Source organism: Hyaena hyaena, unplaced genomic scaffold, assembly GCF_003009895.1.
Source record: "Hyaena hyaena isolate Hyena2069 unplaced genomic scaffold, ASM300989v1 scaffold_496, whole genome shotgun sequence".
Taxonomy (NCBI): domain Eukaryota; kingdom Metazoa; phylum Chordata; class Mammalia; order Carnivora; family Hyaenidae; genus Hyaena; species Hyaena hyaena.
In genome coordinates, this window is record NW_024081127.1 from 733,639 (window position 1) to 749,504 (window position 15,866).

At 35.7% G+C, this 15,866-nt stretch overlaps 1 protein-coding gene across 5 annotated transcripts in view; it reads right to left on the minus strand.

The window, feature by feature from the left end:
• Nucleotides 1–427: 427 nt before the first annotated feature.
• The window catches only part of YTHDF3 (YTH N6-methyladenosine RNA binding protein 3), a 40,897-nt gene continuing 25,458 nt past the window's right edge, over nucleotides 428–15,866 (minus strand). For all 5 annotated transcript variants that reach the window (XM_039254598.1, XM_039254601.1, XM_039254600.1 and 2 more), the window contains one exon: nucleotides 428–3,547. In XM_039254598.1, the coding sequence (XP_039110529.1) occupies nucleotides 3,524–3,547 (24 nt within the window). In that variant the 3' untranslated portion in view covers nucleotides 428–3,523. The remainder of the gene's footprint in view (nucleotides 3,548–15,866) is intronic.

The following is a 15,866-nucleotide window of genomic DNA, read 5'->3' on the forward strand; positions in this document are numbered from 1 at the left end:
AACGCACCATCCAGATTCATCACAGACCCTATCTACATAAGCTCTATCGATCCCAAAGGATAACACACAGACTGTTTGAGAAGCGTCCTTGGTACCAAGAATGGGGATGAGGGTTATTAGACAGCTGGTACCACCACTTGCTCCTATTACATGAAAACAAATAGGCCTCTTTCTCTTTTGCTCTAAGTTTAGTACTAAGAGCATGTAATTCAATAAGCTCACTGGAGCAGATAAAGCTTAGGATAAACTGTTAACCTCCCTCTCTCTAATTCCCCCCACTTAATTTAAATGGCCAACTAAAATGAGTGATACATCTATTTGTATTCGAGAGATATGTCAATCAGGAAACCCGTAACAGGACAGACAAGAATGCTGTTTTCTGGCAGGCAATACATATTTTTGAAGATAAAATGGAAAAAAACACAGATATGAGTGAACAATTTTTATTGAAACCCTCAAAGATTAAAGAGGACCAAATGGTGAGTTTGGGTACCATAACAGAAAATCTCACCTAACTGTACCATCATTCACAGGAATGAACAAACCCAAACACGACAAAATTCAAATTCTCATGTAATTGCTACAAGTGAATGTAAATGAACTAATCATTTTATCATAACCTTTCTTTAATCATACGAAAAAGAAGGGAATTTACATGGCATAACAAAAGATATGCAAAACTTAATGAAAACACAATTCTCTTAATTTCTCAAACTTATTTTTATAGGATGCAGAATGCACTTGAAATGATTAAATGACTTAAGCTGATTCTTTTTTATTGCAAACTGTTTTAACATCAGCTTAACCCCCATGCATGGTATTCGAAAAGAACACAGCTTCTGAATGAGAAAGATCACTCGAGTTCAAACGAGGAATTAAGTATTGAAATTAAGAAAAGGCTGGGGTTTCTTCTGAAAGGAATCTTCAAGTACCAATATGTATAGAGAAAGAATACTAATTTTGGTTACATTTTCCCCCTTACTGTTAAATATACAAACTATAATACCTTTCAAAATAAAATACCCACATAAGATAACTTTAATAAGAAACATTCAAATCAGATCTTGGAAAAATATTAAGCAAGAAATTTACTGGGCCAATAATGTGTTAATTTGTGATGACTCAAACACCCGGTGAGGGGTCTCCTGCGGCCGGGCCGGCCTCTCTCCCTTTTGGTCCCTACAGTTAAGAAGTATTCAGTTAGTTGTGCTATTGAGACAATCTGTGATCATTTCACTTAGAGAAAAAACGTTTTGCCATACATTGACAGACCAAGGAGGAAGAGAAGGTAGGTGCTCTGAAGAAAACTTAAAGAAGAAAAAAAATCACCAATTTTGAAAAGATAAAAGTGCTGTTTTTGTATGTGTGGTTTTTTCCCCAAAGGAATACTGCACCCATTTCACTTAATATTAAAATCCAGGTTAAAGGCACTGGGATGTACTCCTCACCATGAACAGACTACTCGATTACATCTGACATCTGAGTCTACTTTTGCAGTCAGCCTGCTTGCTGAGTGAGTGACACTTCTTACATAGAAACCTAATGTAAATTAAACAAGTTTGAATCCACTTATAATGTAACTAGTTTTATAAAAATATTCAGAGTTGCTAATAAAGCACCAAGAAAAAGAGAACCTCAGAGAGAGGACTCAGACCCTTTCTACAAGGTCACCCCTTTACAGCTTTGTCTAATAAATAGGACCTCCAGAGTGACAACAGTCATCTTTGACACATCCTACCTGTATAATCTTAGGGATACAGAACATTGCTGTGATGACTATCCCCAAATGCCAATTTTCACTATAAATAGTTAAGAGACATGTTACAAGATTTCATGGCTTACTCTTAAAAAGGTAAAATAGGTGCAATTTTCCTTTAAGAAAGTCTTCTATTCTGTAACATACCACTAACGTTTTGATGTTCCCTTCAGTAAACACTGACAGAACTACACCGGGACTACCAAAGAGCTGTGAAGTAGTTACGATTATCTGCAAATACTGTGTTTTTCTCGCTCGAACACAGTATTTGTACATTTAAGAAAACATTGTACAAAAAATTATATAAATGAAAGCCTCAAAAAAAGATCTGTCACTAAATTTTTGAATTGAAGTGACCAAAGATCACTGTAAATGAAAACATTTCTAAACATGATGTAAACATAAATGGAGTAATGCAAAACATCAAGGTATTCAAATCTACTATATTGCTATTTTCACCCTTAATGTATCTTTCTACAGTTTTCTCCTTTTGGAACAGTAATATAAGGGGCAGTACATTATCTTCATTACGTTATGCCATCAAATCAGTTAATACAGATGCTTGACACGTTGAATTATACAAAATCAATTTGTTTCAAGTTACAAAATTAATGTTGATATGTAATTAATGAAAAAAATAAGATGTTAAAAAGATAACTATAAGAATACCCAGATATATGCTGTATTCCCATTTATATAGATCTGATCAATAAAACATCAACACATTCACTTAGATACTGATTTAATCCATGGATCAAGGCCATATTTTCAAAGTATTTTAAGGATGCCAGGACACTGCAAAAGCTGGAGAAAAGAGTTGAGGAACAGTATATGCTTGCTAAACAAGAACTATTGTTTATTTAGCTAGTGAATACCTAGAGTAATAAATTTTTACTTCATGATCGCAATCAGGCTCGCAAACACCCAGAAATAGGAATTAAGGGTTTTAAATGTAGTTATAAAGGTCATAAAAAGTCTGATTAGACTGAGGTACATTTACTCAAAATTTTGAGATTCATTAAGTGGTAGCAAACAAAATAATTCCTCAGACAAATGCACATTTTTCAGTATACATATTACTGGGGGGAGGAGGGGAGAAGAATGTGCATTAACTGGTGAAGTCCACCAAGCTGCATATCAATATTCTGTTACACCAAACAGTTTGAAGACAAGGGAAATGTTCTAATATAATTTCAGATTATGTTTCATTTGGCTAAAATAGAGCTTAAGGTTGCTTTGCCATATTAAAAGTTTACTACAATAATTTTTCACATAAACATTTAGACTTCAACTCCAGGACTAAATATGGCATGATTATTTTGCTTTTAATCTGTCAAATAGCTAAAAATTGACAATTTAAAAACTACAACAAAGAAAAAGTTGAAGCAGTGTGACTCTTACATCATTGAACCACTTCTAATGGTTAACTGTTAGTATTTAACAAATTCAAAGAGTTAATGAACCCTTGCATTCATTCAGTCTTCTGTGCCTTAGCCAGGGTGCATAATTACAAAAGACAGCAGATACTGGTAAAAGCTTCAGGACACAAAGTGCTTGACGAAGTTACAGTTCTCAAGTGTGTTTGGTGAGAGTGTAAGGGCAGATGCGCTGATGAAAACCATTACAAGAAGAGTCAATTCTGTGTTAGAGTTCAAAGATGTCACCTTAAGCAGAAAAAAAGCTTTAATAATGTCTTCTTTGACTTATTAGGCATTTCCAGAGTCTACATCATTAGTGTTGTGATTCTAACAGGACATCTTCATATGGTTATTGTTTGTTTCTATTTCTCTCCTGAAAGAAAAGCACAGAGAAGTTTAATAAAATACTATCATTACTTAAAGGTTGAAATTATTTGCACCATAATAAAAAGTTATTCAAATACTAATTCAAGGAATTAAAAAAGATTTACTACTACCTATGAACACTATTGAGGGATGATTACAACATTTTAAAACAAAGAATTTCAAACACAAAGACCTTTATCAAGAGACTATGGCCTTCTCCACAGCCCTATTTTCCCATGAGATTTTGTTTAAGGTGAGAATATGAATGTCTTTCTAGTCTTTTCAATGAGCTTTTAATGGTGAGTATCAAATAGACTAAACAGCCTCTGTGGCAATTTGAAAACTATTGGTTAAGTAGGGTTAGAAGGTAAAGAGCTGCATTAAAATGTACTAAAATTGCATTAAATTAAGAATTTAGTGTTAATTACAAAATACTCTGAATCATGAACTTCCTCTATATCATATTCTCATATTCATCAGATTGTTACTTTTTCATATCAAAAAATCTTAATAGTTTATTAGATTATTAACTATTATTATTAATTCCTTTCAGAAGGTGGAAATCCCTTGAACAATAGTTAAACTGAGTGGTTTTCATGTTTATTACCCCAATATCTATCTATTACATGAATGCATCATGTAGTTTGCACCACCTTGTAACACCGTTCACAACCTTTAACATCAGAACAATCTCTAAAACTTCTGGAAACACAGACTACTGAGCTTCAAATATGTGAAGCTGCACCTAGGAGTCTGCAGTTCTAACATGTTCACAGGTTATCCAGACACTGCTGGTCCAGAGAACACACTCTGAAAAAGACCTGTGTTTAAACATATAAGACTCTCCCTTTTTGTTTTTACTACTCCCATTTTATTTCCATTTTATTTATTTAGAGTAATAAATATGCTCTATAATAATATGAGTATACTTAGCAAATGGACTATAATAAACATGAATATACTTCGCAAATGATCATTAGTTTCCAATCCTGTGACAGCATCAGAAAACTGTATGTTAAATTCCAAAGAGAACTTTATAAGTTCTTTGTTACTAAATTCCTTTTTTTGATTTTATTTTTTTAAATGTTTTATTTATTTCCAGGAGAGAGAGAGAGAGACAGCGCGAGCAGGGGAGGGTCAGAGAGAGAGGGAGTCACAGACCGAAACAGGCTCCAGGCTCTGAGCTGGCAGTCAGCACAGAGCCCGACGTGGGGCCCGAACCCACGAACCGCGAGATCATGACCTAAGCGAAAGTCAGACGCTCAACCGACTAAGCCACCCAGGCGCCCCCCTTTTTTTTATTTTAATGTATTTCTAAAACTTGAATAACAGTATTTCATACAAAAAGCTAATAAAAAAAAGTCCTCCCTACATGATAACTACAAATAAAATCATTTCATACACACATTTTCAGTGGAATACCCTAAAGTTAAACAAAACTTGTGGCACCTGGGTGGCTCAGTTGGTTAAGCATCCAACCATGATCTTGCGGTTCATGGGTTCGAGCCCTCCATCAGGCTCTGTGCTGACAGCTCAGAACCTGGACCCTGCTTCAGAGCTAGCTAATTAATCACATTTGTAAAGGATAAACAAAAACAAAAATCCAACAAAATGAAGAAAGAAAAAAAGACAAAAAAAAAAAGAGAGTGAGAATATGGTACCAGGATGTTGTAGTCTAATTTTATGCAGGTCTTAAAGCTTTTGAAAAAAAAGCCTAATCATAAAGTTCAGTTCTAAACTAAAGAAATAGATTTGTCTGAAAAATTCTGAAGCCTACTTTAATTAGCTAGATATAAAAGCTACAGAAATTCATCAACTCCATAAGAACCTGGAAAACTACAGAAAAAAAAAATGGCACTATTTAAGGATAAGTTGGACAAAGAGAAGTTTAACTCAAGGAAGATGATCAGCTATATTAAGAAGGATCATGTGTTATTTTAATAGAAGTCAGAGATACTATTGCAGTTTGAACTATAATCAACTATGTACTTTTTTAAATGAATCAAATTTAAAATATATAAATTACATACATATTACAATAAATGTATATATGTAATGCATAAGTTCTAACTCAATGGACAGGAAAAGAGGAAAATAAAAAACATATATCAATACAAAAGGACAGAAGGGTAGGGGACAGACTGAATGATCTAGATTTAATTAGAAAGTACAAATTAAGACAGCAGAAATACATTTATATCAAGCATCAAAAAAATGTATGTTCATCAATGAAACCATAAATAACAGTACTGATTTTCAAAAATCCAGTTATACATGATTTCCAAGAAAACAACCTAAAGCATGAGGGCACAAAGTTAAAAGTAACGAAAAGACATATGACAACACAAACCAAATAAAGACTGACACAGCTGTATTAACACCTACAAAACCACTGCTGGGAGATAACATGGTCAACACATACTAAATAACGGACATTTTAAAAATAAGCTGCAGTAACATTAAACTAAAAAACAACTTTACATACATTAAAAGTTGTCAGAATTCTAAAGAAAATTTGACAGGTTTCTCATTAGGGCAGGAGAAATTTAACACATTTCTCTAAGTAATTGGGTAAAGCAGATATCTTAGTAAAAATACAGAGCGAATGTACATACATACTACAAAAAAAAAAATCGAACCAATTATAGGGTACACACTGAACAACCACAAAAGGTGACTACACTCCAGACCAGGAAACAAATCTCAATAAAAACCACGGTCCATGACAGGCACCATCACATTTTCTGACATCAGTTTTAAAAGCAAAACAGATAACAACTTAAAAAACCTTACCCACATTTGGAAATTCTAAAACACATTTCTAAATAATCTCCCAAAAAATCGTGATGGAAATTCAAAAATTTTTACATCAGTACAAGAATGAAAATGCTTAGTCTAAGTCCCACCAAATACTTAGAAATTTATACCTGTAGAACTTTTGAAAAGGGGGAAAATGTCTGAAAAGTAATGAGCTCATCATCCAACTCAATCTGTTAGGAAATGAGTAATAAACCCCCAAAAGGAATAAAAAAGGACAGCAGCAGAAAATAATGAAACAGAAAACAAGAATAGAGAACCAAAGAGAATAAAAATTGGTGTTTGGCGGGGGAAATCTATTAAGGTCTGGGAGAAAAAAAAAATCTAACAATAGAAAAATCTCTTGATGCAGCGCCTGGGTGGCTTAGTCGGTTAAGCGTCCGACTTTCGCTTAGGTCATGATCTCGCGGTTCATGGGTTCGAGCCCCGCGTCGGGCTCTGTGCTGACTGCCAGCTCAGAGCCTGGCTCTGTGCTGACTGCCAGCTCAGAGCCTGGAGCCTGTTTCAGAGTCTGTGATTCCCTCTCTCTCTGCCCCTCCCCTGCTCACGCTGTCTCTCTCCTAGAAATAAATAAAACATTTAAAAAAAAAAAAAAAAAGAAAAAAGAAAAATCTCTTGAAAGACTAATTTGAAAAAGATACATTAATATCAAAAGACTGATACAATAAAAAAATAACAATACCACTAATGCCAATATGCAAAAAAAGCTTAAGACAAAACAACTTCCTTAAAATATGATTTACACACAATTTACCAAACTAAACTCAAGAATAAATAGAAAACCCGAAAAGAATTATAATAAAGAACTTTAATCAACAATTAAAAATCTACCCCAAACAAAAACCCACCAGGCTCACATGGGTATGGGTGTGTGTGTGTGTGTGTGTGTGTGCGCGCGCGTGTCTGTGTGTGTAATCTCCACACCCAACGTGGGACCTGAACTCACAACCCCAAGATCAAGAGCCACGTACTCTTCTAACTAAGCCAGCCAGGTGCCCCACGCTCTCACGTTTTAGATGTGAATTTAATTAACTGTCCCAGAATTGATAATTCTAAACTTACACCAACTATTCCAGAGACTAGAAGGCGGCGGACGATCTGCTGACGTATTCTGAAGTTAGCAATACTCTGACACTAACAGTGTCAGGAAAAGCATGAAACAACTAACAGTCGGGTCTCACGGGTCCCAGGGGGATCTCCTAGGGGCTGTTTTGCTGGTACCAGACTGCAGAGGCGCCAAGGTGAGAATGGGACAGACAGAAAGGCTAGCCCAGTAATAACCCAGTACAGTAAGCTCTTCGGCAGGACTGACAGATGCCGAGCGAGTGAAGAGCTTGGATTCCAGGCACGTTTGGAAAGCAGAGCCAGCGAGTGTTACTTACTGACAGGCTGAGGAGACAAGGAGCAAGAAGGAGAATTTTCACAAATGAGTCCGGCATTACTGGAAGGGGAGAGGGTGCGGGGCAGACAAAGCAGCCGCGTTCTAGTAAATTTTAGATGCTTATTAGACAACTGAGAGAAGATGTCAAACAGGCAACTGGAGACAGGAGTCTGCAGAGAAGAGGAAAGGGCCAGGACGGGTGTACAAATTCGGAAGCCCTTAGAATGGTAACTGTCCACCAACAAAACTTGGGTCTTCCTGAATACGGTCAATACCTCCTTGGTTTCAAGACAACAAAACAAAACCAAAAAAACCCACGCTTATATTAAATAGACCTAGAACTGCACCTGACACTGTTAATATTAAACAGATTATTTAAACACAAAGAGACATCTGTGGGCATGCTCCCAGCGACAGGCCGCTAGAAATAGGAGACTAAGCACTGGCGAGCCGTCAGCGAGAACTACGGTGGCGTTCTGAGGTCCACAGCACACAGCTGCCATCATAAGGTGCGCATGCTGGTGTGCTGTTGCAAGTAACACAGGGAGAAAGGGAACGAGAATCACTCAAAAGAAGCCGTGGTCCCGTACACCTAAAGGACCAGGTCTTTAGTTCAGAAGAAGGCATTTTAAACACACACACTTATTAAGACACGATTCCAAAGTGACTCATAGAATTTTTATCTTTATATAAAAGCTGTAGAGGAACTCTTCCTCCTCTCCTTTTCCATTAACAGAGCTAGGCCTCACACGGGCAGGTTCGGAGATTAGAGGGCGTTAGAGTCTGGTATAGGGGCTTCTTCCCCACCTTGAGCTGAGCACACACTGGAGACTAACATGAGCCTAAGGTCAAGATCCCGAAGCTGGCATGTGGAGATGAGCTCCAGGAGGAAGTTTACTTGCCAACCCATGTCTTTTTGACAGAGTTTAACAGATGAGCTAAGACTTTTCTACCTAAGAAAACGCTGGAAAACAAAAGTTTTCTAAGGCCAACAGCTTGCCCTTAACATTAGAGATAAATGACTTACTTCCTTTTAATCACTGGTAGGTTTATCACTATTAGCAATAGTTCAGTAACCAGACCTGAGATTAGAAAGGCCACAAGGAAGGGTAAAGTAAATGTGTATCTAAGAAGCCACACCATCCCTCCACCACCCCCCACCCCAAAAAAAAGAGAGAAAGAGAAAGCACTAGGAACACAAGTAGAATAACACAGAACTACAGAAGGAGCTAGTGAATAACTGGAAGGAAAAAAAAAGAAAAAACAGGCAGGCAGGCACTTGAGATCCAAATGCAAAAAGACAAACATCTCTGTCTAGCTTAAAAATCTAATTTTCAAACAGTATTTCAGTAGATGAATTAAACGGGAAAATGGTCACTGCCTCATTTAGAAAGTAGAATATTAAGTCCAAGAAATACCTCAAACTACCAATTAGGGAAAAAAAGAGCTGGACATAACAAAGAAAAAACAATTAGCGAACTGTAGGATACATCTAAGACAAAAGGAATATTCTAGAAAAAAAAATACAAAAGCTAAATAAATTAAAAAAAAAATTGTGAAATTTATTCCTGAGAAAGAAAGAGAGAGAGACAGGGTGAACAGGGGAGGGTTAGAGACAGAGGGAGACACAGAATCCGAAACAGGCTCCAGGCTGAGCTGTCAGCACAGAGCCCGACACGGGGCTCAAACCCCTGAACCGTGAGATCATGACCTGAGCCGAAGTCAGACGCTTAACCGACTGAGCCACCCAGCCACCCCAAAATTTCACAAATTCTTTAATACTCTTTCCTGCATGAGGTGGGGCTTGCTTTTCCTTCTTTAAAGTGTGGGGCTGCAAATGTCCATCAACAGATGAACGGATAAAGAAGATGTCTCTCTCTCTCTCCCTCTCACATACACACACACACACACACACACAATGGAATATTAGTCAGCTATCAAAAAGAATGAAATCTTACCATTTGCAATGACGTGGATGGAGCTAGACTGTATTATGCTAAGCGAGGTAAGTCAGGGAAAGACAAATATATAATTTCACTCACATGTGGAATTAGAAAAATAAAATATATGGGAAGGAGAGGGGAAAGAGAAGAGCAGCAAACACGAGACTCTTATTATAAAGAACAACTAAGCCCTGATGGGGGGGGGGGGGGAGACGGCTAGATAGGGGATGTGTATTAAGGGGGGAACTTGTGAGAAGCACTGCATGCTGTATGTAAGTGATGAATCACTGAATTCTACTCCTGAAACCAATACTGCACTGCATGTTAACTAAAATCTAAATTAAAAAAATGAAATAAAGTGTGGGGCTAGACATACTGACTTGCTTCTAAGAACAGAGTATGCGAACGGAGAAAAGGGACATTTACATCAGAGAAACCTAGCAGATACAACCTTAACCAAGCAATCAAAATTGATATTATGAGTAGTAAGTTAACACACGATAAGATGAGAAGTACTCTTTCCTGACTCCCCTCTGTGTTCTGTGACTTGCTCTGAGTCATCCAGACACAAGAGAGCCACAGGCAACACTAACACTAAAGAAGAGAAAATGATCGTAAGTCTTCCAGGGCCCATCCTCCTGCTATCAGATAGCTCTTCACTCAGAGATGTTGTGGACTCAAAAGGGTACGGGGCTGCCGGATACATTGCTTTTAAGACTGTGGTGGCTGTGGCTGCCTTAGCAGGCCTTGTGGCAACCCTAGGCTTCATCAACTACCTGCGCAAGAACAGAACCATGATGTTAAATCACTAAGGATTTTCAAATAAAGTGATTGAAGTAAAAAAAAAAAAAAGAGTACTTACGTAGTACTCTTCTCATAAACTCAGTATAATCACGGGAAAGCACTAGATAAACCAACACTGAAAGACACGTTATAAAGCACCTGACTAGTACGATCTTCAAAAATGTTAAAGCCATGAGAGACATAGAAACTGTCATAATTTAGAGAAGACTGAGGAGACATAAAAACTAAATACAAAACTGGTTTTCCAGTTCTTGAACAGAAAAAGACATTAATGAGAAAAGTGGGGAAATCTGGAAAAGAGCCTGTAGTTAACAGTACTATACCAATGTTAATTTCGTAGTCTGAATAAACATACTATGAGTATGTAACATGTCAATATTAGGAGAAACTGCATACAGAGAAACATCCTGTATTATCTTTCAACATTTCTGTAAATCTAAAAATTACTTCCCAATAAAGGTTTAAAAATCATAGTAGAAAATTAGAAAAATACAAGTCCCAAATATATTAAGTATTGTATTGCTACAGAAATATGAAATACATAGATGTTCTACAGAGTACATTGCTAATTTTAATGGTTGCCCAGCTTCTCTTTGTATTGTTTATGAGAATAAGTTAAATTCTGCCCCGAAGTTAAAACCAGTGAATTATCAGACTTAAATAAAAAAGAGGAGGGACACGTTTCGAAAAAAGACAAGGTTTTAGATGTACAATGACTGTAATTAAAATATATCATAGATTCAATTCTTCAGAAGGAACATTAATTATTTACCAGAATTAAAATCTACACCGACTGGCTTACACAACTGAAAAACTTTACACTAGAGCATAGAACAAGGGCAATAACAGATGGATAAAACTCCCAGCTGTTCAAAAGCCTGTGCCATTTGTCCAGATCCATTAAAGTGTTTTAATACTGAGATAAGCTTCTAACCTGCACTGTCCCAAAAACATGATCGATCATTCTGCAGTAAGAAGGCAAAAGGCAAAAGATATAAGGAAATAGACCAATTCTGCACTGTGAAATAAATTCTAAATTTTAAGAAAAATTTAGAAGATAACAATTATGCTTTGGAGGCTCTGTTTTGGGAAGCCAAATCTTCGATTTTTTGTAAAGTTTCCATGTAAGTGAAACTTAACATTCTTGATCCCCTGCATGACCACACTAGAATAAGAAACTGCTTTAAAAGAGTCCAGTGCCCAAGTCTGCATTTAGAAAATAAAGAAGTATTTCAGGTTTTAAAAAAGAATAGATGCGGTCTAATAATTTATAATCAATTTATCTGTACCAACCAAAGATCAAGTAATCTCAAAGTGTACTGTAAAATGGAAGAGTTAGGAGTAAGTTCAAATAGTGAAAAATGGTGGACAACAGTCATAACATATATTAGTTTAGGTACATATGAGAATAAGAACATGATTCTAACAAGTCTTATAACTAACATCACTCATGACACTAAATTTTTTGTTTATGTGTACTCTTATTTTGATTTTAGAATTTTCACTTAATTCCACATTTAAGCCATACTATATTAAAATTAAAATCCCACACAAAAAAGAAGCATAAAGATAAAAAAAATTAAAATGATCTCTACTTATAGACAATGGGACTATTAGGCAGAAAATCCTAAGAATATTCTATTAGAGGGGCGCCTGGGTGGCTCAGGCGGTTAAGCGTCCGACTTTCGCTTAGGTCATGATCTCGCGGTTCATGGGTTCGAGCCCCGCGTCGGGCTCTGTGCTGACTGCCAGCTCAGAGCCTGGAGCCTGTTTCAGTCTGTGCCTCCCTCTCTCTCTGACCCTCCCTGCTCACGCTGTCTCTCTCTCTCTCTCCTAGATATAAATAAAACATTAAAAAATTAATAATAATAAAAAAGACTATTCTATTAGAACTACTAGATCCAACAGGTGAATTTACAAAGGTCACAAGATACAAAATATTTCTATAAACCAGCAACAAACAACTGAAAAGTAAAAGTATGAACTACTTTAAAAAATAAAAAATACCAAAATTAAACTAAACTTAAAAAAATAGAATATATTCATCAGGAGACATGCAGGGCCTCAATACTCAAAAATATAAAACTTCACTGAGAGAAATTAATTATGTTTGTCCGAGCAGATTGAATTCCACAATGAAGGGCTATTTGTCTTTAGTGGCTTGAGAATAACCCTTACTATTTATCCGCTGGAATGAATGAGGTATCCCAGGTTAAAAAAAAAAAAAAAAAAAAAAGCCACAGGGATGTAACCCCACGGTGCTGCAGGCTGAGCAGACAAGCTGCACAAGCTGCGCCAGCACAGCCCTCCCACAAAATGGCTGGTCTGGGGGCCCAGGAGCAGAGGCCCCCAAAGCCACATGAAGGGATCCATCCACACGCAGTTCTATTTTGGAATCAGAGTTTGGTCTGTTTACAATAAAATAAAAAAAACAAAATGAGTACATTCCAGGCTTTAAACTCAAAAGTGGAATTGTTAACTAGTAGCTTTTTTATACCTTAGTTATTTTATTATATAGTCTATTACCTTTTTTCCATTCTTCTGTTTATTTCAAATGCAAAAGAGAACACACCAATATTAAATGTGTAATGTCATAGAGTTGAAATACCTTTCTATAAATTCAGTTTTCTGTCAAGAGACAGTGAAGTCAGTTTCACTCAGAAATTAGAGTTCAATATAGTAAATTTCTAAATTAAGAAACTGCACATTAAAATTTTAAAATAAATCATTAAGTGTACAAGAAAGACAATTCAACAATTTAAGTTATGTCCCAAAACTTAAACAAGATAATTCCTATCACCTAAGTACATATGTTCATGCAGTAATCATGTATTTGCTGAAGAAAAATAATTGAGATACTCATCAAATTTAATGACTGTTCATACTGTAATAGTTATGCAACAAGTCCCTCTGAAAGATCTAGAAATAACCCAGTAAACTATAGATAGTTCATTTACTAAACTTCTAAAATTCTGTAACAGCACTGAAAACAAAATACAACCACTATTAACTCTCCTATGGGGCAATAACATTCATCTGGGAAAAAAACAAAAACAAATCAGAACTATAAAACAATAATCAGAGCACATCATTTCCCCAACTCTGGCTTACAAAGAATAATTACCAAAATATTCAAAACAGAGTATTACTATCCTCAAAACTGTATCATCTTGACTATACAAAAATATCACTCAATGTTTTATCAGAATTACTCATTTGAGTATGTAATATAAATGTGTATAGTATCAGCGTGCCTGGCTGGCACCTGTGACATGTGACTCTTAATCTCAGGGTGTGAATTCAAACCCCACATCGGGCATGGAGCCTAATAAACAAAAAAGTTTATGGTATCCAGTGTGACACATCTGGTGTCAAAAACTATTTTCCAAAGAAATAATATTCTTCAAAATTTACAGTAAAGATCAGAGGAAAAACAGGATTTTATGTACTGAATTTGTTTCTGTTAATCATAACTCAACTCAGTATAAAAGAAGCCCATCCACAAAGAAGTTTACCAAATGGTAGTTGAGCACAGACTTGGACTAACTCCTGATCTTTAAGAACTATCATTTGCATAATCGGAAAAACATTAAACTAAATGCTCTACTTAAGAAAAAGAATAGAATTGTCAGAGAAATGCTTACTGTTGTCACTGGTAGAGTTATTGTTGAAGTGACTTCTATATTAACAAAAAACTTGGGTCACTTTGAGACAGACCTATCATCTCATCTTAGAATCCAAATTATTCCCATTATGAAAAATATTATTGGAGGTACTAAAATTTACTCTTTCAAAATAACTAACAAAAGCGTTGGTGGTATAGTGGTGAGCATATATGCCTTCCAAAATAACTAACAAAATAGTATACGTGAGGAAAATACATATAAGATTCTAGAGATTAAAATGGCTTAATAAGGATTTTATTATAATTTTATTATAATTATGTCTTGTTTTCGCATAAACTGCAGGTTTTCATCTCTTTCTGAGCCAACAGGTAAAACCTTATTTACGAATTCATCTCAAGGTTACAGGCAATTGAAAACTCTAATTTCTATGTGGAATAAAACTAAACATTTCACTTGAGATTAGGTTTCCTGATCAATAAAGGTTTATATGAATGAAAAAAGATCTATTAGGATCTAAATGACTCACATAAATAATATTTCAATAAAAGGATTATCAAAGTAGTCAAAAATAGATTCTACTGCTGTGATGATTACTCAAATTTATCTATACAAATATACTCAGAACATTATTAGTTTTTGTTCTCTTGCTTATTTTCCACTTAAACTAGCTTTATCATCAGAATATATTAAAAATAGCAAGTTAAAGTAAAAAGTAAGCTCCTGTACCCACCTCTAGTCCCTTCTAGTTTGAGTTCCTCCTAATAGGTTGCCAGGATAACTTTATGTAGCATACTAACACATAAACTTAATTTTTCAATGCAGGCGCTTATCAATTTCCATTGTATATGATAAGTAATTTATCACCCGGGACGTGTTACATTCTCCTTCTCTTCCCCTCCTTCCACTAGAAGCCACACTATCTTTAGTTTTAGTGACTGTCTTTATGACTTTAAATAATATGCTTAAGGTACAACTGCTTGACATATCATCTTTAAACAATCATGTTACCTTCAGATGAGAAAAAGGATGCACTCATTTACCCTTCCTCAAAGCTTTCTCTCCTTCCATCCCATCTCTTAACATTTTGTTCTAACTATAATAAATCGTTTATATACTACTATCCATTACTACAAATGGAAAAACTAATTGGCAGCATTTATTATGTAACTTGATCAAGTACACAGTCCCTAAATAGAAAAGTACAGCAATTTAAACCAATAAATAAAAATGCAATGACTTTCAAACTTTCCCAAAGGAAAGAGACTCTTCAAAGCATTTACTCCTTCAACGAATATTTAATCAGCTACTATGTGCCAGTCATTAGGTGTTAGGGATTAAGCAGAGAACAAAGCAAGCCCTGCTCTCACAGAGCTTATGTTCAGTGAACATAATAAGTTAGAAATTTTATTTTCTTTTAGTTAGAATTTTATTTTCTTTAGCTTCCTTAGTTAGAATTTTATTTTCTTTAGCTTCCTTCACTTCTCCAAGGTCAGTGGTTCCCCATTGAGGGCTCATTTCATCTGTCAGGCTTCAAAGACCATGGTGGAGATGCTTATAGTCCTAAGAAGACCTGTCTGATGGATAGAGTCCCTGCAGAGAGATATTTGTTCTAGTATAACCAGTTACCAGATGTGATCTTTCTTGAACACCTTTTTCATTCTGCTGAAAAAACTTCTTCAGGTTACCTTCTCATGAAGGATACGCAGCTACTCTTGTACACCTGAAATCTTTATTTTGCATTTCGCCTTCACTGAT